The 16783-nt window shown below is 38.6% G+C and overlaps 1 protein-coding gene across 1 annotated transcript; it reads left to right on the top strand.

The window, feature by feature from the left end:
• Positions 1–16220, top strand: dtl (denticleless E3 ubiquitin protein ligase homolog (Drosophila)). Its single transcript, XM_073855639.1, has 15 exons — positions 1–160; positions 326–451; positions 541–633; positions 741–802; positions 3315–3435; positions 4244–4309; positions 4392–4492; positions 4601–4674; positions 7980–8083; positions 8180–8284; positions 8445–8557; positions 9282–9371; positions 12256–12394; positions 12519–13114; positions 15809–16220. Exons 1-15 carry the CDS (start codon positions 106–108, stop codon positions 15923–15925), a joined length of 1962 nt encoding a protein of 653 aa, XP_073711740.1. The 5' UTR covers positions 1–105; the 3' UTR covers positions 15926–16220.
• The last annotated feature ends 563 nt before the right edge of the window (positions 16221–16783 follow it).

The raw sequence follows: 16783 nt of genomic DNA, 5'->3' as shown, positions 1-16783 counted from the left end.
CGGAACGGTAGACGTACATCTCGCGCGGAATTCGTTTTCGCCGCCTATTCATTGTTCGCGGGAAAACCGACCAGTTCTGACTGACGCTCATGTGCAGCAGGAGCAATGACTCTTTTTCATCATGTTGTTGATCGAGGGATTTCAAAAAGGAGATGCAATGGTGAGTGCAACTTTAGATCTGTTGATAAAAAATATGTTCATGTACGCGTTAGTTTTCAATGTTAGCTGTCCATTGATCATCATCACAGGGTCTAGGGATCTCTCTGTTTATGTGATCGCGGTTTGTTCTTTCGATTTCAAACATGTCACCTTTTGTTATAATCAGAAAATCGTCGAGAGTTTCCTCTCTCTTCTTTACTGGATGGGTTTCAGTGTATCAGACAAGATGAACATATTTCATATGGAGCGTCAGCTACTGCAGTACCGCCGTTTGGATGCACGTTTTCGTCCGGTAAAGTCCATATCGGATTAGATCAACACATAAACTAAAATGTTGTGAAATGATTTACATTTTGTGATGCCTACTTTACAATGTTTTAGCTCCTGGCCATCAAAACAACGTTGCAGTTGCAAACGAAGAAGGATTTGTGACCATCTTTAATACTGGGGAATTGAAAAGCTCCGTCCTGAAAGGTAGGTTTACATTTACCACGAATAAAGATTCAGATTTATGTACCTGTTTAACGTTTGAAAGTCATTCATATTTGTTAAACTGATGTATTTTAAACCTTTTTTTCCAGAGTGGCAGGCACATGATAATGCAGTGTTTGATATCGCTTGGGTTCCTGGTGCAAACAGTTTGGTGAGTTTTGCATTATGTACTTGTGTTTTAAAGTTTTTTTTAATGTTGCACCTAAATCGAGATTCTCACACCTTGATGAAGGGCTGAATCATTTTTCATATCTGATCTGTTCAAACAGTGGTTAGTTTTTGGTATATCTGGATCTCGCCATACATCTGGTCTTAAAGTCCCCATGAAATCAAAAACGTCAAATCTTATTTTTTATGGAATATTACAATGTTCATTATCAGGGTTTCCTGCAGAAAATGTGTTAGTTTAGGTGGTAGGGTTGGGCCGGGGACATGGCAATCAAATTTAAAACACTCAAATAAAACTTAATTTTAAAGAAACTATGACAGAAAATGAACACATACTAGATTATTAATGAATTAAATGTTTTTACCTCTAACGGAAATAGCTGCGTGATGAAGTGAAACTAAAGGGTTAATAAACACAAACTAAAGCAGAACGTCTGGCGAATGATGATTGATAGTGCAAAAATTGTATAAACAGATTATTTCCCACTATTAATTACATTATCTTAAAGGGGTGTAACTACTTGTAGCATGTAAATAATGCACATAAATAACAATTATATCTAATCAACAGGCACACAAAAACCTAGCTAGCAGGTTGCTCAAACAACAAAATCACCAGCTAACTTACTTTAAATTTGCAAGAACTATAGACTAATACAATAACATCCTCAAGACAGTGACGCTCCGGACTAGGGATGGGCACGAGTAGTCGATTGCTCGAGTACTCGAACGTGGCATCGATGATCGATCACGAAAACGATGATCATGTGGGTTTATTTATTTATTGTGGATATGGCGGCATTTGGATGTCTGGTTAATATTACAAGCGCATGTGGTAGTAAAGACTAGGTCTGGAGATGCGTGTTTGACGTCGTGTCGAGCTACGCAGACCGGCGTATGACATGAGTAACATTACCATGCATGATTCAAAACTTAGTTGAAGTCTTGCATTTTATGCAGATAGATGCACGTTGAACATTTGTTGTATCAAGGCTTAATATTATGTAGATTGCGTCATATAGAAAGTGCTTCGGTTTATGTTTATTAACCCTTTAGTTTCTCTTCATTATGCAGCTATTCTTGTAAGAGGTTACAAAAACATTTAATTCATTAATAATCTAGTATGTGTTCTTGTTCTGTCACAGTTCCTTCAAAATTACGTTTTATTTGATTGTTTTTAATAAAAATATTTTCATTTGTATTAGTGATGCTCCGATCGATCGGCCGCCGATCGTAATCGGCCGATAACGACATTAAATGACGCGATCGGCACTCGCTAAATTTGCCGATCTCATGAGCCGATTTTTCTGTTTACTTTTGTCATCATAGCGTTCCTGATACGGCTGCAATAAGAGACCATTTTACACAGTGCGAGCATTTTGTAACCTATTGCTCATGTGTGACGTGCAGATTTGGATTTCCTCTCTGCCTTTAACAGAGATATGCGTATTTTCTATGAGGACGCGCGATGCGTCTTCACATCCCTATCAAACAGCGTATACAACACATATCTATCGCGGACAATTGCATCCTCGTGCCTAAAGTTTATTACTTGCATTCGTTTTAAAGTTTTGAAGGTTTAAACATCCATTTTCCTCACAGCTGCTCTTGTTTGCGGACTACGAGGACGCGCTCTGGTCCTCAGCGCAATGCGTCTTCACATCAGCGTGTACAACACATATCTATCGCGGACAATTGCATCCTCATGCCGAAAGTTTATTACTTGCATTCGTTTTAAAGTTTTGAAGGTTTAAACTTCCATTTTCCTCACAGCTGCTCTTGTTTGCGGACACCCGCCGCACGCATACACAGCAGCCTGTCATCAGTGCACGTGAAGAGAATGATCTCTCCCACGTCTTAAAGCTACAGTATCCTAATTCATCTCTCAATAAAATTACTCTGTGCTCATCAGTGAAAAACTGTTGTACTTCATACGAATGCGTGTATATTTAATTCATACAGTAAAGACTGTGAAGTGTTTTATTTTAATCACTTTTAACAGACATAAACCTTTTTAAAGGCATATTACATTTCTCTTTGCAAGAAGAAATATTTGTTGTGCTTATTTATTTGATTCTCTTATTAAAACAATAATACACCTAATTTATAGTTAATTTCATTTCCACAAATGGTGCAAACTCTGCTAAAAGATTCCCATTCCACTGCCATTCTGTGATCGGCACTGATCGGCGATCGGCAGATCATGATTTTGGTGATCGGTAATCGGTGATCGGCCCCAAAAATGCTGATCGGAGCATCTCTAATTTGTATCATTTTTACTGGCCAAACTGAAAAGTGCTGCGGGAAACCCTGATTAAAAAATAATTTATTCATGTGGGTCATAAAAAAGTCCCTTCTAATTTTTAATCAAAAACTGAAAATGTACTTCCACCCTACTTGTGGCGATCCTTCTTTGATTACAGCGGCTAGATGGTTTGTGTTGATGCTTAAGCTCAAAGCTTTAGATGAAATTTTGTGAATGTATTCATCTACAGGTAACAGCCTCTGGTGACCAAACCGCACGTCTGTGGGATGTCATTACCGGTGATCTGCTGGGAACTTTTAAAGGCCACCAGTGCAGTTTAAAATCAGTGGCTTTCTCAAAGCATGAGAGAGGTACATCTACACATCAGCGCAAATGCACAGTATGCAGCATAGCGCTGTGCTCTTGATACTCTCTCACAATGCAAAATGATTGATTTAAACAAGCGTTTTAGAGTTACGACCTAAAAGCCATTTAAAGCCCGGAATACACTGCAGGATTTTTGCACTCCTATAAGATCATTACCTTATCACACTGTGTGACATGGATCGTTTAAACTCTGATACGTAGACTGTACGACGATGATACAGAAGTTTCGGCGGCTGCGTCATACGTTAGGGAAACGTCACCAGCATGCGCTAGTGGTAAACAAATACCAACGCGCAGGTCGTAGCAGCAAACACACTGTGCGGTGATCGCGCCGAATTTCTGACGCTGTCAGAAAACTATCGTTGGACGCAAGACCGGGGAAATGGCCGTCTTTGAACCTTTCTCACTGTACGACATAGGACCACAGATGAAGAGCCATGATCACAGAAATCGCGACGATTGTTTCACGATGGCTATCTTTCGTCTGGGACAGCCAATAATCGTGCAGTGTATCCCGGGCTTAATGCAGAAATGTGAGACCACTAAAATCTGCAGTATAATAAGGACATGTAACAATGTGGCAGATATGCTATTGTTTGAAATTGCTTTTTAATGCATAATACTTTTTTTACAACCTATTTCTAAAGATTTGTATACGCATAATGTATATACAGTTCAGCTGGTGTTCTTCTCCAAACATATTGTCATTTTCATATCTCCAAATAGCTTTTTTTGAGGAATTATAATTCACTGCACTTACCTCTCTTTTCCTGTATTTTGTAACCAAAACAGCTGTATTCAGCACTGGAGGCAGAGATGGGAACATAATGGTTTGGGATACACGATGCAGTAAGAAAGGTGCTTTTGTATTCTGACTCGTTCACTTATTAAATTGTACGAATGTGAACATTGTTCATGAAATGTTTTGCGTCCATCATAGATGGCTACTACAGGCAAGTAAAACAGATCAGTGGTGCCCATATGAAACCTGAAAGACACACGCCTCAAACTAAGAAAAGACGTGGAATGGCGCCCCCTGTGGTGAGTCAGATGATCTGATGGGAAATATTTGAACGCAACATTGATACTGATAACAATTTCAACTGATTGAGTGAAAACATTGATAACAATGATATGTTTATTTTTTAGGACTCCCAGCAAGGTGTGACAGTGGTTCTGTTCTGCGATGACAACAAGCTCATCTCTTCAGGAGCAGTAGATGGGTAAGTGCATACTTTAGTGTTGTATAGACCTGAATGCCTCTGTTTTTAAAAGAAGCCTGAGTATGGGGGTAGGCAGTCTTTCCTGTTCATCCAGATTCAAATGGTGCCCTAGGCAAGATCATTCATATGCAATGCCTATATGTGAAATTTTTATGCATTTGTTTACAATTGCTTGACAAGAACAATTCAATTCAAAAATTTTTTTCAATTTTATTTATATAGCGCTTTTCACAATACTCAATTGTTTCAAAGCAGCTTTACATTAATAGAAGCAGTAAAAGCACAGAAAAACGACAGATAGCATAACATAATACACAATAGCATAAGCAGTCAAATTTGCTGCGGCTATGACGCGACATTATGAGCGAGCATATTACTAATGTAACGTCGAGAAGAAGAAGCTAAGTTAAGCCCAAGCAGGCTACCTCCCCGGGGTAAAAAACCCCCTAGGAGAAAAAAACAAAAACCCCGGGTTGTTTAGCCGAGGAAATAAAAATAAAAGTCCTAGGAGGGAAAAACCCTTGGGAGATATACATGTATATACACACATATTAACCCTTTAGGCGCCAGAGGTTTTTTCCTAAAACATTTAATTTTGACATGTTACTTTCAAAAGGCTATATCTTAAACGTGATAAGAGATAGAGACTTTCTGTAAATTAGAGAAATATTAAGGATGAAACACTTTATGGAGGGAAATAAAAATTAATTAAATGTAATCATTAAATTTGCATATTATGACGTCATATGTGGCAGCCATCTTGAATTTTCATGAAAAGTCACATGTTTGAATGATAAAATGCAGCACTTCTTTCCCCCCAAAATGTCCCTCACCTTCTGTATGCTATATTGCACAATACTGAATGCTCAGGTAAATAGTAGGTAGTAAACAAACTGATCTGCGCGCCGATAGACTAACGTTATGCATAATGGCTCCTCTGCCCCGTGTAATGTAACTCCGCCTCTGCTCCTGCTCCGGCTCTTTGATTCGGCTCTTTCGGCTCAAGCACTGGCTCTACATTTTAGTGATGGCAGTCCGGCTCTTTTCATAGATTCGGCTCTTCTGGCTCGGCTCCCTTAGAAGAGCCGGCTCCCCTGCATGCGTCTGAAGATTCGGCTCTGCTCGTTCGCTACAAAGACTCAGCTCTTAGAGCCGCTCGTTCGCGAACGACCCATCACTAATGGCCAGATCTTCCTCGCATGCGCCCCGAGTGGAGAGAATTTGCACAGCTTGGACTATTGCCTTTACTGTCGCCGTGATTGTGTGCACGGGACGGAGCACTGGAAGTCGTCCGCTCGCCCGACAGACTCCCAGGGCCCGTCGGGAAGACGCAGCTCGCTCTACATTGCTTGCACGGTAAAAAGACTGGACGCGCATATTACCTCCAGCCTCATTCCCCACACCTGTAACACGCCCGCTAACCCGATGAATTCTCCGACCCCGTGTAACATTCCCACCACTGACATTGGGCAAAGGATTCATCATGTGCTTGGTGTATAACTTAGCTACACTTTCACTTTGTCCAGCCGCACGATTGCAAAGCAGGGGCGCGTCTGAATCGTGGTCACTAAATGAATCACCAGCATCTTCTGAAGGCAGATATTCCCCTTCATAATCATTGTCAGCGAATATAAGACCCAATACTTCATTGCAGGTAAGCTTTTTTGATGCCATTATATGATCATGTATTGAAAAAACTCGCTGAGGTTATCGCTCTGATAAAATGACTCACTTGCACACTAGCTTTGCTGTTGCGCACTTCAATGCGCTCTTGCTCTAATAGTTTGTATAGAAGCATGATGTGTTTCTGAGTCGGGTATAAAGTATGACATGTCTGCCATCTAGTGGAGGGGGGGGATGAACGAAATTTGATACCCTATGTGTAAAAATCGGCAGTTACATTCAGTGACGCATCTTGTCGACAAAAGTCGACCGTGGCGCCTAGAGGGTTAACGGATAAGGAGCTTAAGCGGAGATTAAGCAGAGATTAAGCGGATATTAAGCGGGTCCTGCCGGTGGTCGTTGGTCAGGCATCAGCTGGGCATCACATTGAAGGACGACCAGTAGATCAGAGGTGTGCCGACTTCCACATCCACCGGAACTGGGTCTGTTTGTCCCATTGTCCTCAGGGTCAATGGGACCCAGGGACGAGACAGGGAGAGAAAAACAAAATCATATTAGCGTAGGGGCCGTTCACATGTAATGCAAGTGTCACACAGTGATGTGGTTGAATCAGCTTAGTTTCAGACAGACTAACTATTGAGGCATAATTATATTATCCACAGTTGAGGATTTTGCAAATTGGGGGCCCACTGCGACGGTATATATGGTAACTAAGGGTCACCTTCCGATTTTTAAGAGAAAATGAACAATGAAAACAAAGATAATATTAAGTATCAAAAACAAAACTCAAAAAGAATCTGATATTACACATAATTCAGTCTTCCGGCAAGTCCTTGGTAGTCAAACAGTTGTTTAACTTCTACAGTTATCTGGAATACTATCGAAACGGTGGAGAATATAACAGTTGCCATTTATTCTTACTAACGTCAATAACTAAATCATACGGAGCCCCTAAGGGGACATGGAGAAAAAATTAAATGAAGTTTACCAAACTTGCTCGTATAACTACTCGTCTTAAATAGGAAAAACGTTGATGTGTTTGGTCACTTCTAACTTTATCTCTAAATGGTACCATTGAATGAATGGGGCTAAGCTAAATGCTATCGAAGCGTCGCAGCGCGCTCCAGCGCTTACGTGCACGCACACAGATGATAGAGGGATGTATCAACAATTCTTAGTTAAGGTAATAACATATTTTAATATTGAAAATTAATAGACTATTCCTTTAACCAAACATTAATTCCAAGAAAAGCCCCTTATACTTAGGAGCGGCAACATATAAGTGTTTATTGGAGGAAATAGTACATTACTTTAAATCAAAAGACATGTAGGAGTGTTATCCATACATTAATGCCAAGAAAAGCCTCTTTCACTTTGGAGCAGACACGTATTGAGGTGTTTCTGTGAGGTTTTGGTACGTGTCATCTTCAAATAACTCATTTGACTTCCATGTATCAGGTTACCTGAAAATGCGAAAATTGCAGTTTTGTGAAATACTTCTTTCAGATCACCGGTAATGACATCCCACAGTTGTGCGGTTTGGTCACCAGAGGCTGATAAACCACCAACTTTTTTTGCGTTTTTGTGAAATGTATGTTTACATTGCGAATTGAAAATACAGCCAATGTCAATTTTCGAAATTTAAAGGGTGTGATAACAATAACAATCTGTTCTCTTCACAGGACCATTAAAATGTGGGATTTGCGTAAGAACTACACTGCATACCACCACAACCCCCTTCCCCTGCAGGCGTATCCTTACCCAGGCTCCTGTACACGCAAACTGGGTACACAGCTCGCACCCGCCCACCATTATATCTATTTTAATGAGGGCCAGTAACAAACATTCTAATTTTTAGTATTATTATTTTTTACCCCTGCAGGGTATTCTGGTCTTTCGCTGGACTCCACCGGCTCCAGGCTCTTCTCCAACTGCACAGATGACAATATCTACATGTTCAACATAAGTGGTTTAAAAACTGCTCCAGGTAAATAATAAAAGTTAGCAGAACAATTAGTTAGGTTTTGAAATAGTTTTTGTCGTATACAGGACAGCATTTCTTAAAATTGAATTTTTTACAAATGTTTTGATGTTAAATTATTTGTACGGATATAAACAAATATAGTTGACACTTTTCTATGTCACAGTTGCCGTATTTAAGGGCCACTGCAACTCCTCATTTTATGTGAAGTCCAGCATCAGTCCAGATGACCAGTTCCTGGCTAGTGGATCCAGTGACCATCATGCTTACATATGGAAGGTGAGGAGTAACCCAGCAAAAATTAAATGTACTTTCATTTAAAGGCACAATATATAATTTTTGCCGGCCAATTCCGTTGCGCGAACGAACGGGTGTTGATAAATGTTACGGATGTAAACTATTATGATTTAAATATTACACCCATTTAAATGAAGCCTCTCCCTATACTATAGTTCATGACATGAAGAAACGTAACCCGCCCATGCAAAGAAACGTTTCTTTGTTTAGTCGAAAATAAATTACGTTTTTTTTTTTTTTTTAGGAAAACATTCCAGGATTTTTCTCACTTTAGTGGACCTCAACAGTTTACCGTTTCAATGCAGTTTAAAATTGCCTTATGTATTACGCAATCACATCAAAAGATCACGCATTACATATGTAAAACACACACTTGTGGACCATTTTAACAATAAACTGACACAAAGATTTAATTGGTATCATTCCTCATACAACAATGTTGGAATGGTCCTCTTTCTCCACACTTGTTAACACTGGTGTGGTAGTTTCGCATACGTCATGCAAAATATTTCTTTAACGCTTCCTCAAAACATGCGTACACGAGGTGAAACCGGGCCTGAGATTCGATCGGAGCCACTGCTCACGGGCATCTTGATCAATGCCAAGTCTTACGTGGAAACAACCGTACGCACAGTTTTCTGTCGTACGCTTGTTTTGTAAATGATGTCCACGGTCTGCACATATTTGACTGTTTGTGTCGTTTTAGATTTCTGATCCAAAACAAGGTCCCATGATGCTACAGGGTCATAGCCAGGAAGTCACTTCGGTTGCATGGTGTCCCACTGATTTCACAAAGGTTAGTTAAAAAATAGATGTATTGCAAGCCATTAAACTCATTGAAATGTAAATTATACATTGTTTCATTATAAATATTTCAGGGTCCCACAGGTCCTTGAAATCCTTAAGTTTGTGAATATGGTGGAAATAATTCAAGGCCCTGGGAATTTTTTTAAAATATACATACATAGATACTAGGGATGGGCATTCGATTAAGTTTTCTTTGTCGATCGTCGGGAGAATTAACGATCGACTATCGATTAATCATAAATATTTTTATAATAAAATTTGTTATTTAACTTTTATACTTAAAAAATGCAATGAATACAAATATACAGCGTGTTTTTCCTCGATGAGACCTTTATTACAAGATCAGCTTGTGGCAGACAGTTAAACTATGTTTCAAACATATATGTGCGTGCATGTGCGGTGCTCTAAAGCAGCGGAACCTGCAGCTGCGAGCCAGCGTTCTTAAACAGAGACCTCATTATTAGTTCCAAAATAAAAAAACAGATTCACGTTTAACATTAAATTAAACAAAAAACATAATACTTAGATCTGAAAGGCTTTGTCAAAATGTAACTCAAAATTATTCAAGCCAGAAGAAGTGCAAGATATTAGCCTTCCTAACATTAGGCTATAACAAATTAGGCTACTTAAAGCCTCGTGAAAAATAACTAACTTTAGTAACTCGCATAAAACTTCTGCACCAATCTACTGATTTTTTTTTGAGAAATAAAAGCATGTTTTGGGGTCAGACGCGACCGCAACCCATGGTGACCGTCAGTCCAGCCGCCGCCGAAAACAGTCGCTCCGAGGAGACTGACCGGGATGCACAGGTACCTCAACGCTAACTTATTCCGCATACAGAGTATGTGTGAAACAGCGTGCGTTTTGTGAGCCCCATTTACCATTGTATAATTATACTAACATAGCCTTTTAGTTTTTATTTGTTGTAAAACAACAGTAGACATTTACTATGGTCTCCAACTCCGCAATATACCATAACCATGGTATTTGTAGTAAAATTGCGGAAATACAAATAGTTTTTAATCTGCAAAAAAAAAAAAACATTTTCACAATGATAAAATCATGGCTATTTTTCCTACGGTAATAATTAAAAAATTATATATGTTTGAAAGACGGAGATGCGCACCTGTCAATCTATTACATAACAGAGCAAGGCCAGAGACAAACTTGCTCATAAACCGGAGTAATATGGAATAATGTGTGCATCTTTGAATAACTGTAATTTTAAATATATTTTTGTCATATAAAGTTTTGAGACATGGCCTAATAATGCTTTTTTTCACTTTTATTGCTCATTTAGACTTATTGTGCGGGTAACAGCGTTTTTGACGCATTTACCTCAGAGATTATTTTAGCAATATTGCTTTTTTCCGGTAATAATAATACAATTTATATTTCAATCCTGTTTCATTGTCTGTTTATTCATTTCATTATGCTGTTATGTTAATGTGATGATATTTATTTGCCATATGAAACGTGCCGTTATATGAATACTTTTGTATAATATTCAAATTATATGCGGAATAATGTGTGCATCTTTGAATAACTGTAGGAATACAGTTGCTTATTTTTGTCAAAGTTTTGAGAAATAATAATATTGTGAGGATTTATTTCCATATGAGACGCTTTTTGTCGTTGAATACTCTCGTTTATTATTTGGAAATCATATACATACATAGTAGGAAATATATAATGTGGAAGGGTAGACTTGCAAAGTTACTCTGCTTATTTTTATTTATGATATATGTGGAGATAAATAAAGCATTGCAAAACTGCTGATTTGATCCATTCAGATCCTGACCACCAGGCTAGAGATTTTTAACACCCTTAATCCACACTTACTAGTCTGTCAAATAATATCTAAAATACATTGTTTTGTAAAAAAAAATGATGCTTTGTTCTATTGTTTATGCGGAAAAGTGTTCACAGAAAGTGTCAATCACATGAACGTTTCATATGCTTGACGGATTCGCCGCACACATACGCAAACGCACTGCATACGGAGTATTTGTGAAACAGGAGTAAAATAAAAAAATGCATTTGATTAATTGATAACAAATTACGAAATCAACGAAATTCTTAACAATCAATTATCGATCGTCGATTAATTATGCCCATCCCTAATAGATACAGGTCATTGAAAGTGCTTGAGTCTATTTTATGCAAGAAGTTTTCTAGAAAAAAATCCATATTATTCCCTGTGTAGTGTAGGATAATATCATAATAATTCTAGACTTTTAAGCACATGTGCTAAACTGTTCGCTTTAAATGCTTATATCTTCTGTATGTGAATGTTGATTCATACCAAAATGCTTTTTTGCATAGTTGTGTTTGACGCATTAAAACGTCTCTGGTTACGTATGTAAAGGTTGTTCCCTGAGAAGGGAACGAGACGCTGCGTCTCCCTCGCCATACTTCCTGCATCCCTGTAGCGCCGTCTTTGGCAATATTTCAGATAGCCATATACTTCTGGCTCCCGCGTCACCCTGTCTTTGTCGTTAAGCCTCACCATTGGATGAATTTGATATACACATTCAGACGCACTTACCCCTTGAGGCGTCCCCAAAGTGTCACCGCAGTGACGCAGTGCGAGTTCCCTCATAAGGGAACTGTAACAATGTATCTTTAATGGTAGCACAATGTAACCTTGCTCTCACTTGAAATGTGTCCCCACATTTAGTTTTTGAAATTGAGGGGTACTGGACCTTGTCCTTAAAAGGTCTTTGAATTTGAAGTTACCTAAGGTGTGGGAACCCTGATATTTGCTTTTTAAATAAGGAAAAATAAGGTGATTGTGCAAGTGGCTACCTCATGAATATTTAAACATGTATTTTGGTTCTGTATTATAAAACTGTGTACTGTTTCCCCTGCAGATTGCTTCTTGTTCAGATGACAACACTGTTAGGATTTGGCGCTTGAACCGCAAACCAGATGGAGAAAACGCATCAAATGGAGATGCCAACGTTGTAGGCTGGACGCTTCGTAAAATCCAGTCACCAACCAGAACACCTGGTAGGTTTATGATGATGATCTATCTAGGGGCATTTGTGTGATTGGCTATACATCCTAAGTGCTTTTCTAGCATGTTTAGATTCGCATCCCTTAAAGGTTACTGTTATTCTTACTGTCTTCTCAGACCCTCTTAGCCCTGTTACTGTCACTCCAGCCAAAAGCCCCATGTCTGCGAGATCTGCAACTCTGGCTTCACCCCAGCCTGCTGCTTGTGCCCCCACTGGTGCTGATCTGCCCCTCCCATCAAACACATCTGCACCTGTGGCCAAACTCAGCAGCCCCAAAGTCCCTTCATCTATCCAGCAGTGGATCAGCCGCGGGACCTCCCCAGCTCAACGCGGTGCATCTCCATGTCGTAAGGTGCTTAATCCTGTCCTGCAGGGATCCTGCTCTGAACGACGTGCCAAGCGACGACTGGAAACGGGTGATGGCGCTGGATCTGGTGTCGGAGAGGAGAGTGATGGGGTATCAGAGTTATATCCAGATGTCAAGAGGAGCAGGAGTTCGATGAGCTCAAACGGCTGTTCTTCTGAGGAGAAGTGCAAATTATTTGGGTTGGAAACAGAAGGGAGTTCGGTCGTTAAAGAAAACGCTGATAAAGAAAACAGCTCTCCGGGAAAATCTGATTGGCTTTCTGTTATCAGCCAAAGACTGAAAGGATCTGCTCAGCTCAAAAGTCCCAGCAACAAGCGGCAGGATGTTAAAACACCCGGCTCCACAGTAAGTAAATGCAGGCAAATAGCATTTTGTGACATTTAATTGCTTGTATTTAACTGTTCTGATCTGTGTGTGCCAGAAGTGTCACCAAAAAAAGTAAAAAAATTAAGTTATCTTAATTGGTCTTGTGGTCGGATAAGCTGGTAGTCCAGCCCATAGATGTGTTACGGCAGAGTCATTATCATCATCACCTGGCGGCCATCTTACCTCAGACAGCTCGCTCACTCGTTAAACACTTGTTTAAACATTGTGTTTAATGCTGCAGGTACTTTTGGATGACCATAACTTGCTCGGCTTTCTACCGATTTTCAAACGGTTTGGTTTCTTACAAACGTTATTAATGTGGCTACATTTCTGGAAGCTTTAACATGATTCATAAAAATTATTCATTAAGTATGTAGCGTCTTATTTACATCTCTGACGTTTATAACAAAAACCGAATGTTTGAAAATCGGTAGAAAATTGAGCAAGTTATGGTCATGTAAAAGTACATGTTCCATTAAACACAATGCTAAGAGTGAGCGAGCGCCCTGTGGTAAGATGGCCGCCAAATGCGGATGTTCCAGTCAATTGGCCAGCAGCGTGGGCGAGACATCTAGCCTTTATACATATCTATGGTCCCGCCCCAAACTTGGCCATTGCTATCCTTGCAGGACTGGGCTGGCTGCACAAATTGCATTTTTTTTCATAATTAAGAATACAAAAGGTTTACTTGGAGTTTATATGCTGGGATTGGAGAAAATGGGTTCATTTTGAGAAATATTTTGATGATACTTAAAAAGATTTCGTGACACTTTTGGGGGGGGGGCAGTAATTTTTTTGAAAATTGCAAAAAAAAAAACGTTTTTTTACTGGGGTACCATAAATGCTTCGTATTCAAAAATGAAGTTTTCTAATAAATAATCAGGCAAACAGTCAGTGATAAGAACAGGGAAACGCATGAAAACAGGACAAATAAGTACAAAGTTATGTATACATACAAACAGGTACTGTTTGTTTTTTGATGAACACTGACAGCTGTCACTTTCAAAACCTATACAGTAATGCATGGATCCAATAACCACACTTCAAAAACGACTTTTTCCCCTAAACTGTGCATTATATAACCGTCTTTGTGTACCTATTTTCTCTGATGAACATTTAGGCCAGAGTCCTGTACCCTGTTTGATTTAACAGGTGGAATAATATTAACGTGTCATTTGTGGTGCGGTCAGGAATTAATAGGCACCAAAGACCATTGGTCAAAAACCAAAGACCATTTCGACTCGGCAGATGTTTTTAAACGGTCCTGTGCTTATTTGTGCCCATGGTCTGTTTGAAAACTGATAAAGGTTTCTAATTACAGCGTGATTTGCGGGTTTATGTCAATCGGGTTGGGTAGGTAACACAATTAAATGAATTCTGCTGTTGGATAACGGGGTGTTCTGTTAATTATGGGCTTGTCCCGTGCAAGACTCTGAATTGTGTGTTCATGAGATTAACCACGGGGTGCAAGGTGACTAGCCTATATAGTAGGGTGCATGCTAGTAGATGTTCACACAGTGTCTACCCCATATCATGACAGAATATTAGATCCATATTTATTTTTATGAGAATTTTTTATTTTTTGCGATTATTTTGCAATGTGACCAAATGCGTTCTGTAGAGCAGTTTGTCTGTTTAGGGCTACTGTAGAAACATGATGGCGTGAAATGGCGACTTCCATGTAGGGTGACCTGCATTGTTTGTAGATAAAAACTCCTCATTCTAGGGTAATAAAAACAATACAGTTTATTATGTAAGGTAAACCACTAAAAATATAGTTATGTATATTATATTGCATTTCTGTCAAGAGATATTCCTAAAATTTACCTGCTGATCCTTCAACCCATAAAAACTATTGTTACAATTACAAATCCATGTCATCAATCTGAATGCATCATTGACACCAGTGCGTTTTGTAAATTGCTTGCAAAGAAATGGGAACAACCTTTGCACAAGCTCTCCTGCACAAGAAAATGTCTGAGTCGTGTGCATTACACAAGCTTTCATGCAGAAGAAGAGCATGCAGTGCGTGGCAGTGTGTCAAGTGCAGGTTATGCAGGAATGTTGAAATGTAATGTTGAAACTAGGGGCTGTCAAAAGATTAATCGTGTGAAAAGATTAGTCCTAGTTGAAACTATGATCAGGGGGCCATAGTAATAATGATATGCATAATATTAATTTTCATGGGAAAACAAGCCAGAAGTTGTCATGGCATTGTCAAAGGCATTGTCAAATTTATAAAGGTGGACACAAACCTTCCTTAAACGGTCTTTGTTTAAATTGTCTTTTGGCATGTCAACATGCAAACTTGACATTAAAAAATGAAGCATGCTGCTCATCATGCATACTGATTTTTATATATGAAAGTAGTTGACTTTTGGATGCAGGGTGTAAGTTTGGTTAATGTCAAGCTGGACTAAATGTTTGCGTAAATTGTTAGTCCAGCCTGCTTTGCACATTATTCCTTTTTGTTGAAAGACACCGAAAACCAAATTGGATTTTAAAACAATTAAATAATCACATAAATTTATGCTGACTCAAGCAGCCACCCAGAATACATTAGTAATCGCATAACTTGCTAAAAATAAATCAATAGTATGCCCTGTTTTTGGCTTTTGCATGAAAAAGCATAATCTACAGAAGTTTTAATTAATTTTGTTTCATCTCTTTTAGGCAGCAGTTTCACCACGTCCCATGAAGTTCATCTCGACTTCCCCAGCCCAGAAAGCGTCACCCTCCAGACCCATGAAAAAAATCTCTAGCTACTTTATAAAAAGGACTCAAGACTGATCATTTTAAATCCGATCATCTCGGCAGAGATTTGAGTGTTTGACATTTGACAAAACCCAATGGTGTAAATTCCAGTCCAGGTTTCCTGAGACATAAAGTTTTAAACTTTAAAGAAATAGCTGCTACAGCTTGTATTTATGTATGTTATTTGTTTATTTTTATCAAGTTGTACGTTTTTACATATGTATAAATTTCATTACTTTGAAGAAAGAGTCAAATTGTTTGAGAATTTGATAAACATTTGAGAGTTAAATGAAAGCATTTGACACCACAATTAAACTCTACAAAAGCTTTATATGTCTGTCTGTCATGTGTCATTTAAGCTTGGACCCTATAAAACAATTTAACATCTTTATAATAAAGTTGTTGCACCAAAAATAGAAAGTTTCCTGAGCATTGGATAAGCATAGTGTTCGTATATCCATTTTTTTTTTGAGAAATCTATGATGTCCTTTATTTGAACTCGTATGTCCCAAAAAATGGCTTACATGGTTTTCAGAGTTGTGTGTATATTGATTGTAAAGCAGCACTTTACATAATATAAATCCATGTTCAATTAGCCCAGTGCTTTTAATATATTGAACATCTACTGTATAATGAAGTTCCCAGTTTAAAGTTTTGAATTTTTAACACTTTGTATCAGTGATGTTAAACATTTAGACCTTTAAGCCGACTGTATTCATTTTGTACCATAAACGGCACCTGTCCTTATTTTATTATGTAATAACTTTTGGTTTGGAATTTGACCTGTCCTGATGCTTCAACCTTCATATTTTTATCCTGTTTGTTCCTACCTTGTTTTGGCCTGAAGTTGTATTCAAGTACATGACGTGTTTTTTTTTTTTTTTTTTTGCTAAA

The sequence above is a fragment of the Misgurnus anguillicaudatus genome, chromosome 18 (genome assembly GCF_027580225.2).
Source record: "Misgurnus anguillicaudatus chromosome 18, ASM2758022v2, whole genome shotgun sequence".
Taxonomy (NCBI): Eukaryota; Metazoa; Chordata; class Actinopteri; order Cypriniformes; family Cobitidae; genus Misgurnus; species Misgurnus anguillicaudatus.
This window is presented reverse-complemented; position numbering and strand designations above follow the sequence as displayed.